Consider the following 24,083-nt stretch of genomic DNA (forward strand, 5'->3'; position numbering starts at 1 on the left):
AAATAGACGTAACATCAAAAGACACAGGACTCAATTATAGACATTTCATTTCGAATAACTGTCACTATCCTCATACTCAAAGATGCCCACCGTGAACCTGAATCTGAGTAAATACCACACTGCATACTAATGACTTGCAATATTGCAAGCTACGTATTGCATTTTATAGCTCAGCCTAAGCACTGCAGATTAGTGGACTACATGCTCCAGAATGCAGCACAGGGGACTACGCACTCACATCCTTCATCAATTTGTACCTTGAATGGCTAGTTGACCTATCAGTCATACTGCCACATGCTCGGCTCCCTATCCCCGATCGATTCCTCGTTACCGGAAGCGTACGTCAATCAGGTGAAGTTGGTGGATCACGTGTGCGTGACGGAAGGGGTGGGGTCTGGAGCGAGGGTGAGCAGTGAACGAGCGAAAAAAATTGATCGCCAGGAAAAACAAGTGTCGGCAAAATGGCTGACAAATTCGCTCGGTTCAATGAGGACCGGGATTTCCAGGTAAAGGGATCACGGAGCGGCCGCAGTCCGGGCAGGCGCGGCGCACTCATGGCTGAAGGCTGAATGGCGCGGCGGTGCGCTGCGGAGCTGTCGGCTGGCATTCGGCGCTGATGGCTTTGGGCCGGGCGGCGCGCTGCTCAGTGCTTCCCCCGCCCCCCACAGGCACCCTGTCTGCAGTGCAGAGGCCTCGGCCGCCTGCGGCTCTTCCTCTCCCCTGCGGCTCCGAGCCCTCCTTCCACCTCCGTCCCCCTTCCCTTTCCCGCCGTTCTCTTCCACCTCTCCCCTATTTTCCCTTCTTCTGTTGATACCACGTACCCTGCTACTTCCCCTTCTGTTTCCCACACCCTTTGCACATCTGCTCGTCAACCTCCTTTCTTATTGTATAAATTTTACTTCATTAGTACGATTCCTGTGATTTTTGTTGCTTGTTTCTTATTACTATTCATAGTGCAATATTGAGAAGGGAACCGTTTCCATCAACGGATCTGGGGTGACTTTTACTGGTAGATTTAATTTGGCGATTTTATTTTATAAATAGGATTGTGTGAAAGGGAGCAACACGCATAAAATGCTGGAGGAGCTCAGTAAATCGGACAGCATATATGGAAATGAATAAACAGTGACGTTTTGGGCCGAGGCCAAACAGTCGACTGTTTATTCCTCTCCGTAGATGCTGCTTAACTTGCTGAGTTTCTCCAGCATTTCATGTGCGTCGCTCAAGATATCCAGCATCTGTAGAATCTCTTATGGTTGTGTAAAAATGAGCTAGGTGTATATTGCAATATTAATTTTGTAGGATGGCATATCTTATTTGATTATAAAGTCAGCCACTCCCAGCCTTTTTGGTTCTGCCAGTAACTTGCTGATGTAATTCTGTGACGAGCAGGGATATTCCCTATGGATCTCCTTTAGTCTGCCTGTTTTGTTTATAGGAAGATGGGTGAAGGTTAGAACTCCTTAAAATTGATCAGATTTAGGTTCTGCGTAAACAAAAATTGAGTTGCTTTTTTTTACTCTTATCGAAGAGGGGAGTGGAAATATGCCAGAACTGCTTGTGAGCGCTTTTATGATGTGTTGATATGTGGCTGCAGCAGGCTTTGAGTGGCAGAGAAACCGAAATAATCTGAATATTCTAATATTTCCAATATTGATTTCCAATATTTCTGACTAGCTTCTGTCATTTTCTGAGATTAAAAAAAAATCCAATGTACTAACTTTTTTGGTCCCTTGATGTATAAATGATCTCAAAGATATTTTACAAGTATTATTGTAATTTTGTTCAAACCCTTTTGGATTTGTTTTATTACAATGGTTCAGTACCAAAATGTATTGGAAATAAATGTTTTACATTTGAATGAATCTACTTGGCTCACTGTGATGTACGTCTATGGTACTCTCCTCAAGGTAGTTTTCAAATAATGTTTTAAATTGTAAAAGCATTTATTTGTACCTTGCACAAACAATTTGAAAAAATGAATTTGTGGATTTATTTCAAATAGACTGAAATTTTGAGAACATTATAATATGTCATTTGCCTATCTTTGCATGTTCATTAAGGATGAATAATGTTTGGAAAAATTTTTGCCCTCAATCCAAGGCACTTGCTGTCCTTAATTCAGGCCAACTTATGCAACTTAACATCACTTTTTGTGACAGAGAAAATAAGGGTCTTTTTGTGTAAAGAGCATAATTGTTTCAGTTGATTATTTAAAAGTAATTGCTTGGGGAAAATGTGATGTATTCTTTAGGGATTCAAGGCAATATTGTATTTGTGCTCAGTTGTACTATACAATGATATCAAATGTTACAGTCTATGGAGAAGGCTTCCAACAGTTGCTTTTCCACTGGTTAGTATTTGTACACAGCTGAGTGGGATGATTTTCCAAATCCTGTGGCCATGTAGGCGAAACATTGTCATGACCTCCCTCAGGCCAATATCATCTGCATTCAGATTGCACTCCATGCAACCATCTGCGCACAGCCACAGCACGATTTTTCCTGGAGGACAGAAGATGCTTCAAGGGCATTCTCAAAATCACACTTTTTTGGGGGGGGGGGATGGGAGATGGTGCATTATTCTCACCATTTCATCAGAATGTTTAATTCTTGACTGCTCTAAATTGGAAAAAGCATGTGAGAAGGCATTGAGCTCCTTGGGACACTGAAAGGTATACCCTGCAGATTATGCACTCCCATTAAAGCAAACATCATCCCAGCATTTAGTCTCTTTCGTTTCTTATGTATCATATTTTGATAAGCCCTTCGCATTCTTCTAAACTCTAGTGAATTGGAGTCCCAATCTGTTTAATCTTTCCTGCCAGGGCAATTACTCTGTACCTGGGATCATCCAAGTGAATGTTCCCTGAATTATTAACAATAAAATAATCTTAAATCTATAGCTAGATATAGTCTCTCTAGTGCCTTTTGTATTTGAAGTTTCATACTCTAATCCCCTTGAAATAAAGGCTAATTTTGCATTAGTCTTCCTTATTACCTTCAGAACTTGTGCCAACTTCCTTTGTTTAGTCTGCAGGGACCCCCAGATCCTCTGGTACTGGCGCCTTCTTTAGTTTTCCCCCCCATTTAAATAATGCTGATCATTGTTCCAAAATGAACAGCTTAATTTTTCAAACTGTGCTTTGTTTCAAAGTTACTGTATGTTGTAAATGGTTGTAATAGTAAAGCAATGTCACTTGTGCTTGATTAGATTATGATTTTTCAATATGCTGCTATTATTCTTTCTAACATTTTCTCCCACATTAAATGTTGGGCTTAAAATCTTATAATTGCCTTTTTGCTGCATTCTTTTTTGAACATGGATGCCAAATAGGCAGTTTTCTAATCTTCGGCTAAATCACATGATCAACATTGAGGTCACTATAGATATGATACTCAGTTGCACAGTTCAAATAACCACCTAACAAGTTAAGGCATCCAGCAGCCTTTGAGTCACCACCTAACAGCGAAGCCTTTCTACCATTAACAAGGCAAGTCAGGAACAGAACATGATGGAGGAAACTCAAATTCTCTGCGCAAATAACTCGAGCTCAGCCCATCCAGGAAAAAGCAGTCATGTTGGCTGGCATCCCATCAGCCACTCCGAATGTTTATTCCTACCATTACCAGCCCACAGTGGCTGTGGTGTGTACCATGAACAAAATGCAATTCAGTTACTTGCTCAGGTTACTCCTGAGAGCATGTCCTAGACTTGTCTTCTAGTGCTTGCAGGACATGGTCAATCGGTGCACTGCCAACTGGCAAGTTGCTATTAAAGTCACAGCATATTGAGTTGGAAATATATTGCCAATCCTTCATTATCCCTGGGTAATGCCCATGCTAACATGTTGCAGAAGTACCTTCACGAGAAAGATTGCAGCTGGTCAAGAAGGCGGCTCACCACCATCTTAAGTCCAATTAGATGGGAAATAAATAACTTGCCTTTGGTATCCAGGTCTCAAAGTGAATGTTTAAAAAAGCTCCAAAGTTTTTCCTCCTTGCCATCTCTTGACCGTACTATCACTGTTGTATTTATATGTTCTAGTGCTGTTCTGGTCTATCTCTTCTATGTGCCAAGGCTTTCAAAGCATTTCTGCCCTTCTTACCTTTACAAAGTCATGTACACTATAAGTTTTGGATTTAGTCAGACACCATCTAAATGTTCATTATTTACGTCATTTCCTTTTGTTTACAATTCTGTTGTTGACTTGCCCCTTCTATGTTTATAACCTCCTATAGTCCTTTGAGAATGGTGCATTGAATTCAACTAGTTTGAATTGTTTTCTTTAGAATAGTGAAGTTAACATGCTTTTGAGCTCTCATGATGGTTCTTTTTGAGCATTATATGGTATAATAAACACTAAATTGTTAATACAAAATAGAGAATGAGTTAGTTTTTGATTCAGTCATCAAATGTACTTCACTGCTTATAGTGCTATTGGGCTCCTGTACCTTGTTCTAAAGTATAATTTGTCTTTCCTTATTATTACATGGAGTCAATTACATTGCACTATGTTTAGTGGATAACTTGATGTACTTGGTGTATTGTGTTCTATGTTTGACTTATCAGTGTACAGGTTTCCCCCACTATCCGAAGGTAGAGCATTCCTATGAAACGGTTCGTAAGCCGGAATGTCGTAAAGCGAAGGAGCAATTGCCATTTATTTATATGGGAAAAATTTTTCAATGTTCACAGACCCAAAAAATAACCTAGAAAATCATGCCAAATAACACATAAAACCTAAAATAACAGTAACACATAGTAAAAGCAGGAATGATATGATAAATACACAGCCTATATAAAGTAGAAATACTTTTCTGCAGCACTGTCTAGCGCAGTGAAAACCTCGCGGAAGCAAGCACTCTTGGCAAAAACATGGCGCAAGCGCTCTCGGCAGAAACACTCTCTCCAGTAACCTTTAAGGTATGAAGCTGCCAAATCATACCAAATAACACGTAAAAATACAGGGCCTATATAAGGAGTTCACCTGGTCCCTGAACTCCTCTATCCTGATCAAAAAGGTGCAACAGTGCCTTTATTTCCTGCGGAGCACCAACAAAACTCACCTCTGTCCCAGGATACTGACAGACATTTACCGCTGTACCATTGAGAGCATACTCACCAACTGCATCTCAGTGTGGTATGGCAATTGTCCCGTATTGGACCATAAAGCACTCCAGCGTGTGGTGAAAACTGCCCAGTGGATTATCGGCACGCAATTGTCCACCATTGAGAACATCTACCATAAATGCTGCCTGGGCAGGGCGAGAAGCATTATCAGTATGCATCTCACCCCAACCATGGGCTTTTTACTCTTCTCCCGTCCGGTAGGTGCTACAGGAGCCTCCGCTCCCGCACCAGCAGGCACAGGAAGAGCTTCTTCCCTGAGGCTGTGACACAGCGCTAAGCAGTGTTGTATCCGTATTGTACTGTCTCAGTACTTTTATATTTGTGTGCTGTGGCACTTTATTTTATTTGCAGTTATTTTGTAAATAACACTATTCTTTGCATTTCTGGTCAGATACTAAATGCATTTCATTGGCTTTGTATCTGTACTTGGCACAATGACAATAAAGTTGAATCGAATCTAATCTAATGTAAAATGTGTTCAGAAAGTTTTCTAAATCAATATATAGAGGGACCAACTAGAGGAGATGCAATATTGGATCTCCTGTTAGGAAACGAGTTAGGACAAGTGACGGAAGTCTGTGTAGGGGAGCACTTTGGTTCCAGTGATCATAACACCATTAGTTTCAATTTGATCATGGACAAGGATAGATCTGGTCCTAGGGTTGAGGTTCTGAACTGGAAGAAGGCGAAATTTGAAGAAATGAGAAAGGATCTAAAAAGCGTGGATTGGGACAGGTTGTTCTCTGGCAAAGATGTGATTGGTAGGTGGGAAGCCTTCAAAGGGGAAATTTTGAGAGTGTAGAGTTTGTATGTTCCTGTCAGGATTAAAGGCAAATTGAATAGGAATAAGGGACCTTGGTTCTCAAGGGATATTGCAACTCTGATAAAGAAGAAGAGAGAGTTGTATGAAATGTATAGGAAACAGGAAGTAAATCAGCTGCTTGAGGAGTATAAGAAGTGCAAGAAAATACTTAAGAAAGTAATCAGGAGGGCTGAAAGAAGACATGAGGTTGCCTTGGCAGTCAAAGTGAAGGATAATCCAAAGAGCTTTTACAGGTATAGTAAGAGCAAAAGGATTGTAAGGGATAAAATTGGTCCTCTTGAAGATCAGAGTGGTCGGCTATGTGCGGAACCAAAGGAAATGGGGGAGATGTTAAATAGGTTTTTTTGCGTCTGTATTTACTAAGGAAACTGGCATGAAGTCTATGGAATTGAGGGAATCAAGTAGTGAGATCATGGAAACTGTACAGATTGAAAAGGAGGAGGTGCTTGCTGTCTTGAGGAAAATTAAAGTGGATAAATCCACTTTACAGACAGAGTGTTCCCTCGGACCTTGAAGGAGACTAGTGTTGAAATTGCGGGGGCCCTGGCAGAAATATTTAAAATGTGGCTGTCTACGGGTGAGGTGCCGGAGGATTGGAGAGTGGCTCATGTTGTTCCGTTGTTTAAAAAAGGATCGAAAAGTAATCCGGGAAATTATAGGCTGGTGAGTTTAACGTCAGTAGTAGGTAAGTTATTGGAGGGAGTACTAAGAGACAGAATCTACAAGCATTTGGATAGACAGGGACTTATTAGGGAGAGTCAACATGGCTTTGTGCGTGGTAGGTCATGTTTGACCAATCTATTGGAGTTTTTTGAGGAGCTTACCAGGAAAATGGATGAAGGGAAGGCAGTGGATATTGTCTACATGGATTTCAGTAAGGCCTTTGACAAGGTCCCGCATGGGAGGTTAATTAGGAAAATTCAGTCGCTAGGTATACATGGAGAGGTGGTAAATTGGATTAGACATTGGCTCAATGGAAGAAGCCAAAGAGTGGTAGTAGAGAATTGCTTCTCTGAGTGGAGGCCTGTGACTAGTGGTGTGCCACAGGGATCAGTGCTGGGTCCATTGTTATTTGTCATCTATATCAATGATCTGGATGATAATGTGGTAAATTGGATCAGCAAATTTGCTGATGATACAAAGATTGGAGGTGTAGTAGACAGTGAGGAAGGTTTTCAGAGCCTGCAGAGGGATTTGGACCAGCTGGAAAAATGGGCTGAAAAATGGCAGATGGAGTTTAATACAGACAAGTGTGAGGTATTGCACTTTGGAAGGACAAACCAACGTAGAACATACAGGGTAAATGGTAAGGCACTGAGGAGTGCAGTGGAACAGAGGGATCTGGGAATACAGATACAAAATTCCCTAAAAGTGGCGTCACAAGTAGATAGGGTTGTAAAGAGAGCTTTTGGTACATTGGCCTTTATTATCAAAGTATTGAGTATAAGAGCTGGAATGTTATGATGAGGTTGTATAAGGCATTGGTGAGGCCGAATCTGGAGTATTGTGTTCAGTTTTGGTCACCAAATTACAGGAAGGATATAAATAAGGTTGAAAGAGTGCAGAGAAGGTTTACAAGGATGTTGCCAGGACTTGAGAAACTGAGTTACAGAGAAAGGTTGAATAGGTTAGGACTTTATTCCCTGGAGCGTAGAAGAATGAGGGGAGATTTGATAGAGGTATATAAAATTATGATGGGTATAGATAGAGTGAATGCAAGCAGGCTTTTTCCACTGAGGCAAGGGGATAAAAAAACCAGAGGACATGGGTTAAGGGTGAGGGGGGTAAAAGTTTAAAGGGAACATTAGGGGGGGCTTCTTCACACAGAGAGTGGTGGGAGTATGGAATGAGCTGCCAGATGAGGTGGTAAATGTGGGTTCTTTTTTAACATTTAAGAATAAATTGGACAGATACATGGATGGGAGGTGTATGGAGGGATATGGTCCGTGTGCAGGTCAGTGGGACTAGGCAGAAAATGGTTCGGCACAGCCAAGAAGGGCCAAAAGGCCTGTTTCTGTGCTGTAGTTTCTATGGTTTAAAGTAGAAATAATGTATGTACAGTGTAGTTTCACTTACCGGAATTGGGAAGACTCCAATAAGTTGCAGTTTCGTCACAGTTAAACACTTGCTTATACAAATAACCACCTGACGCAATCAGCAATAGCCTCTGATCTGGGTTGACATTTACGTGTCGGGCACCACCTAATTATTAGCTTGTTTACTTAGGCTTTTTTCTTAAAGATGCGCTGAGTGCATTCCAACTACTGCTGCACCCCTGCATTCTTTGCAGCAATGTATCGGTCGGCAGCCCAGCGGCTGGGGACCACTGCTTAAACTATGAAGCTGCCTTCGCCTTAGAAACCGATCAAACCACCCATGACTACCTTTAAATTCCACTTTCATCACCATCGTCCAGTGCTTTCTGTTTCAGCTTATTAAAAAGACTGACTGATTTCTCCTTAAGTATAAGATAACTTAACGGAACACCACGCTTTGTACACCCATCAATCCACTCAAGCAATAGACTTTCCATTTTATCCATTATTGGATGCTGACTAAGAGAGACCACTTTGCTACGAGCAGAGCCAACAGTAACATCGGCAGCTTTCAAAATTTTTTCTCTCTGCGTATAAATAGTGCGAATGGTGGATGCAGGCAAGTTCAGCGCGCAGGCAATGTCCTTACTTCGTTCACCACGATCGAAATGCTTAATTATGGCTCGTTTTACGCTAAGTGTAACACCCTTACGAGCTCTTTTAGGCTTTTCTGATACCTTGGAACTCACTTTGCTAACGGATGCACAAAATAAATCGAGATAAAGCACGTGTTTAAGCAATGCCGGCTAGAATGCAGTTCCAGGGGAGGAACTTGGCTGTTCGGGTGCCTTTTATCGCGCGCTGCCTTTTTTCACACACTGCCTTTTTTCGTAACCGTGAAAACACCTGTTAGCGAAAACAGGTAACAGCGAGGTGTCATAAAGCGAACGTTCGGAAAACGGGGGGCCACCTGTATCTTATGTTCTATTTCTTTGGGTTATTATTAAACACACCAATGATGTCTCTCAGCCTGGAACTGAGGTCCTTTCAGCTTGACTGTAACAGCCCAATTGGGTCACTTTCTCACCAGGTTTTCTGCCACTAGTTGGATTTGATGGCCTCATTTTTGCTGTTTGACAATTGTCTCAAGGTATTGTAAGACAGACTTGAAGGAACCTTGCGCTGCTTTTCTCAATTCAATTTGGATGTGAAGAAGAGATGTTTTAACATTTTGCTCAATTAGGGTTTCTTCATAATATATCCTTGTTTTGCCTCAGAGTGAACTTCTGAATGAGGTTTACTATATGAAGATAGGTCAAGCAAGTTGGGCCTATATTCATGGAAGTTCAGAAAAATAAGTGATTTTATTTTGATAAGATTCTGTTGGGATTGTGAGTGTGGATGCTGAGAGGATGTTTACCCCGGGTAGGATTATGTAGAACTAGGGTACAGGGGGTCATCCATTTAAGAGAGAGCTGAAGAGGATTTCTTCTCTTGTAAGGTAAGGTCATAAATCTTTGGAAATCTGCTTGTTTTGCTCTAGATACAGTCACATTGTTTTCACTGGGGTTGGGGGTGGTTAGAAGAGAAAACGTATTCAATAAATCAAAGCAGTGTTAAATGTGATGGACTTCATTGCACTTCAGTTGGTTTTCTGGCAACCTGGTCAAAGAATGGGAAAATATAAATGGATTTTCATACCCTAATCTCTGTTTTGGCAAATGTTACTCAGCTTTGCAGTTAATTGTATTGAATAGCATGACATTTAAATTTTCAACTGCTTAGCTGACTCTCAGAGTTAGTCTATTAATGTAGCATAAGAGGTAAAGTAATTGGCAGCAGTTGCATATTTGAAATATTTAAAGAAATTTATCAAAATTACAAATTGATTTGTATAAAAGGTGCTGCATCTACAAAGCACAAATTACAACATGAGATGGTTGCATTATTAGAGTAAAACTTATATAAGGCCTGAAATTCTTAATGTTCCTAATTGCCAACTATGCTACAATTGTAAATAGATACTATTCTGAATAGAAAGCATTGGTAGTTCAAGGATATAGTCTTAAGTGGCTTGGGTTATCAAACAAAGGAGTAGTTACAATAGCTCTAAAAATCTAGAACAAGGTAGGCAAACATCTGCAAATTTTGATGGATAGCAACAAAAAATATATGAGAAATGATACCAAGTATGGGAAAGGATCTGTAAAGAATATTGTTTATAGACTGTATTGAAAATCTAATAAGGAAGGAAGCAGTAATGTCATAAGATGACAGCACATATAGATGCAGCGGCCATTCTGGCTCCAACAAATGGTGTGATTTCTTGTCCTGCTTGACTTTTCTATTGAACACGAAAATCTGCAAGTCTACCTCGCTGTCAGGAGAGGGAAGGGAGAACGTCAGATAGTGGAGAACACTTCTGTGGCCATTCCCCTCAACAATAAGTACTCCATTTTGAGTGCTGTTGGGGGGGTGGGACAACCTACTTGGGGGAAGCAACAGCGGCCGTGCTTTTGGCACTGAGTCTGGCCCTGTGGCTCAGAAGGGTAGGGAAAAGAAGAGGATAGCAGCAGTGATAGGGGACTCTATAGTCAGGGGGACAGATAAGCAATTCTGTGGATGCAAAAAGGAAACATGTATGGTAGTTTGCCTCCCAGGTGCCAGGATCCGCAATGTTTCTGGACGCATCCACAATATCCTGAAAAGAGATGAGCAGCCAGAAGTCATGATACATATTGGTACCATCAATTATAGGTAGAAAAAGGGAGGAGGTCTTGAAAGAAGAATAACCGGAGTTAGGAAGGAGGCTGGGAAGCAGGACCTCAAGGGTTGTAATGTCGGGATTGCTTCCTGTGCCACACAACGGTGAGGATAGGAATAGAATAAATGCGTGGCTGAAGAATTGGAGCGGGGGAAGGAATTCAAATTTCTGGATAATTGGGACCTTTTCTGGGGCAGGTGGGACCTGTACAAAAGGGTCGAGTTGCACTTGAATCCAAGGGAGACCAATATTCTTGTGGGCAGATTTACCAGAGCTGTTGGGAGTAGTTTAAACTAATATGGCGGGGAGTGGTTAACAGATAAGGAGCATTTGGCAGCTTTGGGCCTGTTCTCACTGGAATTTAGAAGAATGTGGGGGGATCTCATTGAAACCTACCGAATGTTGAAAGGACTAGATAGGGTGGATGTGGAGAGGATGTTTCCTAGGGTGGGGGTATCCAGAACTAGAGAGCACAGCCTCAAAATTGAGGGCAACCTCTTAGAATGGAGGTAAGGAGGAATTTTTTTCCACCAGAGTAGTGAATCTGTGGAATGCCCTGTCACGGACTGCAGTGGAGCCCAAGTCCGTGGGTGTACTTAAGGCAGAAGTTGCTTGTTTCCTGATAGGTTAGGGCATCAAAGGATACACGGCGAAAAGGCAGGTGTATGGAGTTGAGTGGGATCCGGGATCAGCCATGATGAAATAGTGGAACAGACTTGATGGGCTAAATGGCCTAATTCTGCTCCTATATCTTATGGTCCAAGACCCGACAAAGGACAGTAAAAACTGCTGAGAAGATCTCCCGGGTCTCTCTCCCCCTTATTTCTGGCATTTAGCGGGAATGCTGCAGACAAAGGGCCCAAATCATTGTTGAGGATCCTTACCCACCGATTCCACAATATCTGTTAGGTAGGAGGTATAGAGGCATCAGGACTACGACTGCTTTGGGTGTGAGAGTAATGAGTGATACCCTGCCTCCATTGAGGTCTTGTTACTAGTTTAGTGAGCTGTTTACTATTTACCCATGCTGCACACTACGCGCATTTTGAATTATATTGTATTAACTTGCAGTACTTATGGTAATATTTTGGTTTATGTACTGTGTGATAAGTTTTGTGGCACTCTGTTTTGTTTGGTTGTATATATTTATAGTCACATGACAATGGACTTGAACGGTAAAATGTCAGAAGAATTAATTAGTAATCAGGAAGGTAATGGAAGAGGGACTCAAAGATAATTTTGTAGCCAAAGAAAATTTATGGAAAAAGACTGAAGCAACATTAAAGTGATATCTACATATTAGCTACAGGTTAGACATCATACTTGGGAAAAATGGCCTGTTTTCTTAACTACTATTGAATTTTTACGCAGAGGGAGGATGTAGTTAAATTATTAAATGTGTACTTTTCATTTGTATATGCCAAGGAAGCAGATGGTGTAGCTGTTTCACTAAAGAGGGAGCACACATAAAGTAGGTAAGTTACCTGGACTTGTAATTTGAAATGTGTTTCAGATTACTGAAATGAGCAGCAGTAGATATTGTTGTGAGATTGACCATGACCTTCTAATTTTATTTGGAAAATAAAGAGTTGGGAAAAGGGATAAATCAGCAGAGTCAGTTGAACATTTATGGTTAGGAAGTTATTGTATTCTGTTTAGAGGGATTAAAACAGGGATGGTTAGACAGTGGGCATTTATTAAAGATGGAATATCTAAAGTTAATTGAGGTCATAGGGTACACCTAGTGGCCACGTTAATGCAAATATCTAATCAGCCAGTCATGTGGCAGCAGCTCAGTGCATAAAAGCATGCAGACATGGTCATGAAGTTCAGTGGTCGTCCAGACCAAACAACAGAACCGGAAGGAGATATGATCTAAGTGACTTTGACTGTGGATGATTATTGGTACCTGATGGGGTGGTTTGTATATCTCAGAAACTGCTGATCTCCAGGGATTTTGACATACAAGTCTCTAGAGTTTACAGAGAATGGTGCAAGAAAAAAGAAAACATTCAGTGAGTGATGGTTCTGTGGGTGAAAATCCTTGTTAATGAGAGAGGTCAGACAAGAATGGCCAGACTGGTTCAAGTTGACAGGAAGAAGACAGTAATCACACATTACAACAGTGGTGTGCAGAAGAGCATCTCTGCACAACACGTCGAAACTTGAAGTGTATAGCCTACAGCAGCAGAAGACCACGCCAGGTTCCACTCCTGTACCAAATAAAGAGGCCACTGAGTGTTTTTGGATGTTAAATGAAGTCTCATTAAAGATTTACGGTGGAGCAAATTTGGATGCAACTAGTTCATGCATATCAGATGTTTGGTGACAAGAGCAAAGAGTGCTGTCATCAAAGAATGTTCTTCAGTCAGGAAATGGGTTGATGGTATATTCCGCAAGTTCCATTACTCCTTTTGAGATCTTGCAGTTTTGTAGTTTTCAGATGGTATGTGTGTACATTACTGTGCAAAAGTATTAGGCACCCTAGTTTTTTTTAAAATATAAATTCTTAGAGATACTTTTTGTCTTCTGCATTAGTGTGGCAGTAGACAAAGCAAATTATAACTTTCCAAATGTTCATTTTCTAAAAAATTTAATCTTACAGAAATTCCTGTATTTCGTTAAAATAACATTAAGTAATAGACCACTTTTCAAATAAAAACTTGATTATTTCTTTTTAGGTATAGCCCAGTATATGATTGGACAAAGATAACAAGGGGTGAGGGTGTGGCAGATGTGACAACTTAATTCTTCCACCATGGCAAGAGTGAGCATAGCAATAAGACACAAAGTGGTCACATTGCATAAGCAAGGCCTCTCCCAAGCAGAAATTTTGCAGCAGACGAGTTTCAAGATGTGCTGTCCAAGCTCTTTTGAAGAAGCAGAAAGAAATGGGTAAGGTTAAGAACCACAAACACGGTGGTCAGCGACAGAAACTGGGTGCAGCAGATGAGATTTGGCTGAGTGGTGTAATAACAACCTCTCATTCAATGTCAACAAGATCAAGGAACTGATTGTAGACTAGGAGAGGAAAAGTAGAGGTCATGAGCCAGTAATGATCAGAGGTAGAGAGGGTCAGTAACTTTAAATTCCTGGGTGTCATTACTTTGGAAGACCTGTCCTGGACACATCATATAAATATAATTGTGAAGAAAGCACGACAGCACCTCTACTTCCTCAAGAGTCTGCAGAGATGCAGCATGTCATCAAAAACCTTGGCAAACTTCTATAGATGTGTGGTGGAAAGTGTGCTGACCATCTGCATTACGGCCTGGTATGGGAACACTGATGCCTTTGTGAGGAAAATCCTATAAAGGCAGTAGATTTGGCCCAGTACAGCATGAGTAAAACCCTCAAAACCATTGAGCACATCTACACAAATGAAATGTTGCCATAGAAAAGCAGCATCCATCATTAAAGATCCTCAGCACCTAAGCCATGCTCTTTTCTCACTGCTGCCATCAGGTAAAAGGTACAGGTGTCTCAGGACTCGCACCACCAGGTTCAAGAACAGTTACTACCCCTCAACTATTAGGATCTTGAACAAAAGGGACAGCTATGCTCTTTCTATTTCTGGTGTTCCCACAACCGATGGTCTCACTTTAAGGACACTTACCTTGTTACTTCATGTTCTCATTATTTATTGCTATTTATTTATATTTGCATTTGCACAGTGTGTTCATTGATTCTGTTTACAGTTACTATTCTATAGCTTTGCTAAGTATGACCGCAGGAAAATGAATCTCGGTTGTAAGTGGTGACATGTATGTACTCTGATAATAAATTTTACTTTGAACTTTGAGATACATGAAACTTGCGTCCCTTCTATATCGGAAGAAGTCCAGCACTGCTGTCAGCTCTGAATTAACAGAAACCACTGGAACCCAAGTACACCCCTCTGCAGTGTGGAGGAGTCTTGTCAGAAGTGGTCTTCATGGAAGAATTGCTGCCAAAAAGCCATTCCTCCAAAGTGGAAACGAAACCAAGAGACGTACCTATGCACAAAAACACGAGGACTGGGGGCTGAACAACGGCAGCAAGTGCTCTGGACTGAAAAGTCAAAATTTGAAAATTTTGTCTAGACCAGGAGGCAGTTTGTCCATAGAAGAGCTGGAGAGCACTACATGGATGAGTGTCTACAGTCAACAGTGAAGCACGACAGAAGTTCCCTACAGGTTTCGGGCTGCTTTTCTGAAAATAGAGTTGGTGATCTGGTCAGAATTAATGGAATCCTCAATGCTGAGAAGTACAAGCAGATTCTCATCCATCACACAATGCTGTCAGAGAGGCATTTGATTGGTCCCAACTTCATTCTGCAGCAGAACGATGACCCCAAACACACCCCAAGGTCATAAAGAACTAGCTTCAGCAAAAAGAACCAGGAGTTTTCCAACAGATGGTATGGCCACCACAGAGACCTGATCTCAACATCATTGAGACTGTCTGGGATTACCTGTAAAGACAGAATCAAGCAAGACAGCCAAAGTCCGCACAAGAAGTGTAGCAAGTTCTTCAAAATGCTTGGAATAACCCACCAGCTGATTTTCTTACAAAACTGTACAATGGTGTACCTAAGAGAATTGATGCAGTTTTAAGGTAAACGATGGTCAACATTGATGTGATTTGGCTTTTTACTGTCTACTGCTCTTTGTAATTTTTTTTGATATTTAGAAACTTTTTATTTTTGAAAGCATCTTAACTTTACAGAATTTTAATATGTTCCTAAGACTTTTGCACAGTACTGTAGTTAAAATTTATTATCAGAGTATGCATACATACCATATACAACCTTGAGATTCATCTTGCAGGCAATCACAAAACAAAGAAACACAGTAGAATCCATGAAAAAACAACACACAACAAAGACTGACAAACATCCAATGTGCAAAAGAGGACGAATTGTGCAAATGGTTTAAAAAAAAAGATGAACAATACTTGGCTGCATTTTCTCTGAAAGTGAATCCATGGGCTGCAGAGTCATTCAGCACTGAGATGGACCGTCCAGGAGCCTGATGGCTGCAGGGGCAGCAACTGCTCCTGAATCTAGTGTTGTGGGACCCAAGACTCTTGCACCTCCTGCTCGATGGTATTAACAAGAAGAGAGGGAGGTGGGTCAAACACAGGCAGATGTTGCCGAACACTGGTTCATTTTCCACTCTCGAGGCCTCAACACTTCAATCTGGCTTGTCACTTTAATTCGTATAGTGTAATGAAGCTGAACATGGGTGTTGAGCACAGTTGTACTTTTCATGTCTTTATTGAACACATTATTGCATTCATTGTCCAGGCTAGAAAAAGTATGTGAACCTTTGTATTTAGTAACTGGTAGAACCTCCTTTCGCAGCAATAACCTCCAAACGTTTCCTGTAGCTGTTGATCAGGCTTGCACAATGGTGAGGAGAACTTTTAGACCATTCCTTCATATAAAACTTTCAGTTCATCAGTATTTCTGCTGCATTTGCACTCATCCAGTGTAGTACCATTATAGTGAATGGAATGTATTCAACATTGACCTTAAGGGTCAAAATTAGTCATCAGTGAGGCAAGCATTCGAGTTTTATTCAATCTGGTGTGTAACTTGGTGATTAACATATCCCTACTCTTCAATTACCATCAATCGGTGGTCCAATAAGGAGTTTCTCAAAATGGGTAAACTGGTGAAGACAAAGCATGGGTCTATGTAGATGCTAAAGAGTGAAGTCAGCATGTTGTAGGCAGTTAACAATTCCGCAACCAGTGAATCAGGTCTAAGCATGTTCACATCAAGGTGATGGATGGTTAAATAAAGGAACTCCAAGAACATTTAATGGCAACTAACATCAGGCAAAGGAGCTAAGTATATTCATTTCAACAGATTAATAGTTCCATTTAATATCAGAGAACATATACAATATACAACCTGAAATTCTTTTTCCACAGACATTCACGAAGAGTGCCCCAAAAGAATGAGTGACAGTTAAAATGGTAGAACCGCAAAGCCCCCCCCAACTACCCCATGCACAAGCAGCAGCAAAGCAATGACCCTCCCCCCCATCTCTATCCACTTCCACAAAAAAAGCATCAGCACCCTCCACTCACCAAGCAATAGCGTAGATCCCAAGAAAGACCATGCTCTGCAGCGCAACAAAAACTAATCACTCACCCCACAATTCAACATGCCATGGGCTCTCTCTAACTAAAAAAAAGGGAAGGAGAGGTGTCTCCCTTTCCCAGTGAGAAGGGAGACATAACAAAACAACTTGGTAGTTTGCACTGATAAAGTGTCATTCTCCACCCCCCCCCACCCCCCGAATTCTCCGACTTGAGAATCGGCAACAAACTCTTCTCCCACCACAAAGAGAGAGGTTCGCCGAGTACAGAACCTCCAACAGCTAATCTGCTGCTCCCAATGTTCCGTTTCCTCCCACGGCGCTTCAGTCAGAGGCACTGGCGTAGAATCCTCGCCCACAGGGCTGTGAAACCTTGGAATTCCAAAGGCGCACTTGTTTTCTGTGCCACGTCATTGGGATTTCAAAAAGCAGCTGGCCGTGAGTCCCAGAGAGCCAGTCCTACCACTGCAAAGAACCAAAGTCTGAGTGTAACTCCAGGTCGGGGTCTTCAAAAGAACCTCATCCACCCTGAAAAGGAAAAAAGAGAGACATCAGAGGTGGAAACTAAGCTGTTTCTGCAGATGAGCTTGAATGAGTCACTGTTAAGTGTTGTTTTAGCTCCCACCCACCACCCCCCCCATCTCCCTTCAGATTGCTTCCTTTGTTAGAGCCTGCATTCAAGCAATTCAATTTATTCTAAGTGATCAGAAGTATAAAACATGGCAAAGGCATTGGGACCTGTTTAAATGATCTACTTTTAACTCTTCAAGTGAAACATCTAGTTTTCTTGCAGGTACAATTTATGTTGCTGATGACACAAAGTCCAGTAACATTTGTAATCTGCTTAAAGTGTGATATTTGTGATGGTTGAATAAAGATTCGTTTGTGTGACTGGTAATGATTGTTGAGGAAGTGAATGTATTGCTTGAAGAACAGGGATAGATTGCAGCAGCTGCGCATCGATCTGAGTGCCCATAGAGATGAAATAGAAGCAAAGAACTAGCACTGTTGTTTTTAAATCATGAAAGGATATTTTTAGTCCCCATAGACCACTCGTACCTTTTTATCCTAACAGATTTAGATATAAAAAAAAGCATTTGATCTACTTGGTGCAGTAATAAAAAGCAGCTCTTGCTTAGACATGTTGATCAGTGATTCTGTTTAGTTTTGTAACAATTGCAACATATATGACAATTATTTGAAATAGTCTGCTTGATTTTTATGAATGTTTCAGTTCAATCTTGGTCCTGTATAACACAAAATTCTATTCTACCTACAACACTAACGTAATATATTAGAGGATCATGGAGCTTGTCTGACCCTAAAAATGATTGGCAGTCAATAGTTATGGAGTTATTTTCATACTTTTCAGGTAATCACTTTGTTATAGTTGCTTCAAAAATCGTTTCATGGCAAAACTATATTGGTTGGAACCAAAGTAACAGTAGATGTTTTTATTAATTAGTAATCGGCATTTACATAGCTATGAACTAGCCATAGATTAAATGGATAAAGGATTATTGATGAATTATGAATGTATTGTGATAGATTGTGCTGTCCATCTGGCTTGTCATAAAACTAATTATTCATATTTGCCCACTTCTTTCATTATCTGTGTAATTAATCAATACTCCCTTGACTTTTCCCCCCACAAAATGTTGAGTTTTATTGTCATTTCATAGCTGCTTTTATTCTCGTATTATACTTTCTCCAGAGAGAAAATTTAGAAGGAACTTAAAATATGCAAATGAATTAGGATTATCAAATCCTTGGCAAAGGTGAAACTAAAATGAAATATTTAAGTTTCATACTTTTCTGAAATAAACATTTATATTTCACCTTTTTTAAAATCAGTAAAATATTGAGTAATTAAAATTTGTGATGCAAATGAAAAGTTTTGTCACAGTTGAGCACTTTTGGGCAGATAGTAGTGCAGGTGAAGTTCATCCCTGTGAATTCAGCTCTCTCTGCTTCATTGAATATTCATAGTTCAAATCAGATTTCAGATGGAACTGTAAATATGTAGAATTTAAATGTTCACATGTTCTGTAAGTGCTTTTTAATATTTGAACTCTGAGGAATGAAAATAGGCACAGTATTCAGCACCTCTGATTCCAGTATTGATTGCATTTTTCTTCATGAATTGTTTCAAAGCTAACTTACATAGATCAAATAGTGATTTTTTTCACAGTATCTCTTTACTATGTTTCATTGACTATTTTTTTTAGGGGAATCACTTCGATCAGTATGAAGAAGGACACCTGGAGATTGAACAGGCATCCTTGGACAAGCCCATAGAATCGGTAAGTACTTTAATTTTGATTTGAGAATTAATTTGGTATAAAGGAGAATGATGATTAGGTGCCCTAAAGGTGGTGTGACAATATCAGTTTTGAAAAAGTAGTCCATACAGTGTCTTAACAGTGAAAATTGCATAATTGGCCCGAACTACTAAATTGTGTTTAGTGTACACCTTTTTATTTTAATTTTAAGGTTTTCAGGATTTTGTAATATAATATTTATTAATGCTCTGCTGCTACTATATATACAGGACATGAAAAATGCATCTTAAGGTAAATCAACATTTTGTACTTCATGGATAAATAGTACACATGCTTCATTGCTACTTTAAAACGCTTAGTAAATAATCCCACCATATAGAAGTCTCCTTTTTAATTGTTAAACTTTTATGTAGTTCTAATTCAGTTTTACATTACATGAGTTAATCCAGTGCTTTGGTATTTCAGCATTTTGCTTTTGTGTGTAGTAATTGTCATTGCACTCACATGGTAAAGGTTGGAACTTCATATGCAATGTAAGATGAGTGGCATGATTAAATTTATAAAAGGACTGGAAATATGTGATGATCTCCTTTACCTACTGGATATTTTGTACACATTTTATTGGTTACATTGACCTGTTATGGAGGAAGTTTGTTTTACTACAGTGCAATTGCCATCTGGTATTAGCATTGTTTGAAATTGACCTACCACTAAGGAGCAAGCTAACAATGGAAATGCATTTCCTTTTCCAATGGAAGCAAACTTTAAGCGAGCTAAGGAATCATGAAGCAAGCTGGATTATGCACTGCCATATTTCTTCATTTTCTTTAGTCTGCAATTTTCTATGGTGATCAGAGCTCTAGACAAAGGTACAACTATTTTTGAGGTAATAATGAGGCCAGTGTTTTTTTTTGAGAGCCTGTCCAGTCACAAGATTTATTTCTTTTTAATGTTTTTAATACTGCAGCTTCAACATTAAACTGGTACTCAGTGGAAGTTCATCTCATAACAAACAGGTTAGATCAAAAGTTTATATCCTGGAGCCTTATCCATTCTTGAATGACTGGATAAATGAAAGGTGGTTCCGTAAATTTCCTTTTTCTCGTGGAGGAACCTAACATATGAGTGGCAAAATTGAAGTTCTGAACTATCTTCAGTTATAAAGTGCTGAGTTGGTGATCCATCTTGGCTTCCTCTTGAAATTCCTATCATTGCAGAAGTTTTCTTCAGTCAATTTGACTTGTTGACAAGAAGTGGTTAAAGAGTAAATATGGCAGAGGTAATTTCCTACTATTTGTAAGATACAGGGCAGGAGTGTGATAGTGTCTAATCTCCAATTACTTCGATATATTCAGTTACAACAAACTTGAGAATCTGAATGCTGTGTAGGACAAAGCAACCTACTTGATCTATTTTCTGCATTCTGGCTGTGGTATCTGGCATCCACAAAATGTACAGCAGTAATCAGGTTTATTTTCAATAACCCTTCCCAAATCTGGAGCTACACTAACAAAGGCAATAGCAATGGGAAGCCACTTCCAAGTTCACCTTCAGTTGCACCTCATCAGTACATCAGCCAGTCCTGATGAAGGGTCTCAGCCTGAAATGTCGACTGTTTATTCCTCTCCATAGATGCTGCCTGACGTGAGTTTCTCCAGCATTTTGTGTGTGTTACTCAATACAATTCACTACCTATATGAGTCTCTTCATCATGCTAATTGTAGCAGTTCAGGTTAGTTTGACACTACAGTCTTCAATTGGAGATGAACACAAAATGCTGAGCTTGCTGGCAATGACATATTTCAGGAATAAATTACAGATATGTTGTTAATCACAAGTTACCAGCATGAGTAAATGGTTAAGGGTCAAGGGTTACGTACCAAACGGGTTACCAGTTAACGGTTATCAAGTTAACTTGTTTCCTTATGAAGACAAAGTATGGGAGGTGGAAAAAAGTGTTTGAGCTGGTTTGCTATGTTTAAAATGTGTGCAAATTCCCATCCATTATGATTAAAGTGTAAGAAATTTAGGAGATCATTATGTATTTCTGTTCTCATTCAAGATGTACCCAGGTTTCCGTGTAACAAATTTTGCACACAACTTCGGGTGTCCACCATTTCTCTTCTGCAGCAGTTGGGCCATAATTGCTAAGCAACCATGAACTGGTTTGTATTGCACGCTCTGTTATTTTTTTTTAGGGGTTTCTTGGTTCCTTTTCCTGTCCTTCCAATACAGCGAATAGCTACTGTGAGACTTTGCTGGCATGATGTTTGTTTATGGAATGGCAATAGCTGATGATGCATGTTGATAATACTGCAGGATAAGTTTTCAATAAGTGATCTAATAACATTAATTCCATCATACTTAACTTTGAATTTGTTTTTCTCCTTAAAAATGAAATACCAGAAAACTTTGCCACCCTCAAACTCTATTTTTAATTTTTGCATGTGTTTTTGTTTGTTTGTGTAAATTTGAAGCACTTAATTTTTGTTGGTCAGAGTAATAGCTGGCCAAAACCACCTTCAAATGCACCAAAGCAAACTTCCTTCAGAAAATTTAGTTTGGTATCGAATGAATTGGCATTTCGGTGTCTGAGCTGCACAAAATTACATGAGAACATGAATAACATGCAAGCATTTACTTTCATATTCGAATTCCTGCAGACATGCTTAATATTATTGGAGCATATATTTTGTCAGTGAATTGATCACTAGTGACGCTTAATTTTTTTGAACACTTTTTAAAAAAAAATAAAACTAAAATTAAAAATAAGGAAAAGGAAGGTAGCTTCATTAATTTAAAGTGCTGATTGTAAAGCTCCAACTAATTTTTTTTTCTCTTGACTACCAGTTAGTTTTTGGCCCCATTTTAGCTGCTTTGCCTTCTCTTGCTTCCCTTAGTGGAAGAGAACTCCTCACAGGAGTTGTAGAGTTAAATTCACTATTGTTCCAAACACTCAGTTCCATGCCATTGGTTTGGCATGGAACTACCTGCATTTATCAGTAAGGTTTGGTCCATTAGTAAACAAGTAACTAATTGCTCCTACTATTATTATACTCTTATGAATTTAAAACCAGTACTTTTGGTTGCACATTTTTTTCCTGTAGCACATCAAATTCTCTGCTAGCTTTTTAAAAGCTGCATAGAATTTTAACTCGGTGGTGAACAGCAAATTGGTAATTGTGTACAGATAGGGGTGTCTTTCCATCTAAAATTTCAATGCAAAGAAGCAGAGAATTATTTTTAATAGTTAGAAAATGGTTTCCATAGATTCTAAATTAAGTGTCCTGCAGCATTGTCTCTTGAGATGTGCTAAATGCTATGCTACAGTGTTCAGTCAGTGCAAACAGCAAGCTTGGCTACGATGTAGAGTCCACCGATTTTGAGATGATTCACTGCAGTTAATTATTACTCAACAGCTGGTACGCATCAAGGAAAACTCAAGTACAATGAGATTGGGTCACTGTCCGCCTGCAACAAATGGACACAGTGTAAGAAATGATGTGGAAATTTGGTTCCTCATCAGTCTGTTTGCATTTCCCAATATTAGCTCTCATTAAATTTGCTTAATCCAGTCTTCCCTAGGTAAAGATGATTTATTAACTTCAATAAATGTAATGAACATTTAAAACTGAACATTAAACAATTACAATATAAAAGCTATTAAACGTTGAAGGAAACTGGAAAGTTTAATAAATGCTTAGCAGATCAGGTGGCAACTGTGAAGTGGGAAATAGTTAATTTTTTTTGTCAGTGATCTTCCATAAGAACTGATTTTCATTAATTTTTCTATTCATATTTCAGATTACAAGTATCCAGTATTTTTATTTTAAAAGTTGACATTTATTTTGTTCAAATCTTAATATTATATTCTTGCTCAAAGTGGACATCTCATTTTGTGTATAGCAGTATTTTTTGGTAGTATTATCATTAGGATTGTATATATGTAATTTAGGAAATCCAACTTGGAAAGCTGAAGATTTTACTTCAGCTCTAAATTTTAATTAAACTCAAACCTTCAATTCTGCAGAAACAATGCACATGGATTACTTAAAATGAAATTTGTTCAATTGAAAACAATTGGTTCTGTTAACTAGAAACAACTAGCATTTAAAATGTTCACACTATTTCAAATTTTCTTTTTCCATTTTGATACGTTCTGGACATGCTGAATGTGTAAACCTTAAGGATATTAGAGATTTATGCAGGTTTCATTGTTGATCTTTTAATTTGTCAATTATCCAATATTAAGATAAATGGTCAGTTTCAAGGGTTGTTTAATTGGCTTGAGTTTATTTACTTGTTTACTTTAATTTGATACAGCAGTGTGCATATTTACAGTAATCAAATCATGCTGTCATTTTTCACATGCACAAGATCTGTGGACTCTTAAACAAAGGTTATGTTAATATGGCTGCTGATTTGACATTTAACAGTAGCCGCATGTTCCCTGCACTATAAATATTTCATATCTTGTAGCTGTATGGTGTAGCATTACCATTTGGCTGTCCTATCCATCATCATGTGTCATCTATAGTTAAGCATAATGTTTGTTTTGGGATCATTTTAAAATGTTCTTGCATGTAACAGTGAAGTAGTACCCACCTTTCTATCACGCTTCCCTTGTGTGTGTGTGTATATATATATATCTTCACACATAATATATATTTATATACATAGAAATATATATTTGTTTTTCTCCATTGTGTCATCATGGCACGCTGCACTGACTTACAGCTAGCTGGTCTTGAATCGTGGATTTACATTGTGCTTCACTATTACCTAATGTAGACATTACTTGCAAGCAGTGAATTGAACAGAAGCAGACCATTAGTGTTTGGACAGTTTCTTACTTTGTGTTACATTTAACTGTTCTTTTGACAGCCCAGTTTTTAAAGTCAGGTTCGTATGGAAATGCTTTCACTCCACTTGCACTGCTTTGAAATAGCCTACTGC

The 24,083-nt window shown here is 39.4% G+C and overlaps 1 protein-coding gene across 9 annotated transcripts in view; it reads left to right on the forward strand.

Moving 5' to 3' along the window:
* The first annotated feature begins 379 nt into the window (after nucleotides 1–379).
* gpatch8 (G patch domain containing 8) overlaps nucleotides 380–24,083 on the forward strand; it is a 137,434-nt gene continuing 113,730 nt past the window's right edge. For 2 of the 9 annotated variants that reach the window (XM_063036966.1, XM_063036963.1), the window contains exons 1-3: nucleotides 448–506; nucleotides 19,074–19,148; nucleotides 21,190–21,292. Coding sequence is in view for 2 of the 9 variants with exons in the window: in XM_063036959.1 (XP_062893029.1) it covers nucleotides 462–506; nucleotides 19,074–19,148 (120 nt within the window). In the remaining 7 variants the exon portion in view is untranslated. Of the gene's footprint in view, nucleotides 507–19,073; nucleotides 19,149–19,396; nucleotides 19,419–21,189; nucleotides 21,293–21,358; nucleotides 21,375–24,011; nucleotides 24,030–24,083 lie in introns of those variants that run through there. The other 7 variants (XM_063036967.1, XM_063036961.1, XM_063036964.1 and 4 more) reach the window with 6 other exon arrangements.

Source organism: Mobula hypostoma, chromosome X1 (genome assembly GCF_963921235.1).
Source record: "Mobula hypostoma chromosome X1, sMobHyp1.1, whole genome shotgun sequence".
In the NCBI taxonomy this organism is placed as follows: Eukaryota; Metazoa; Chordata; class Chondrichthyes; order Myliobatiformes; family Myliobatidae; genus Mobula; species Mobula hypostoma.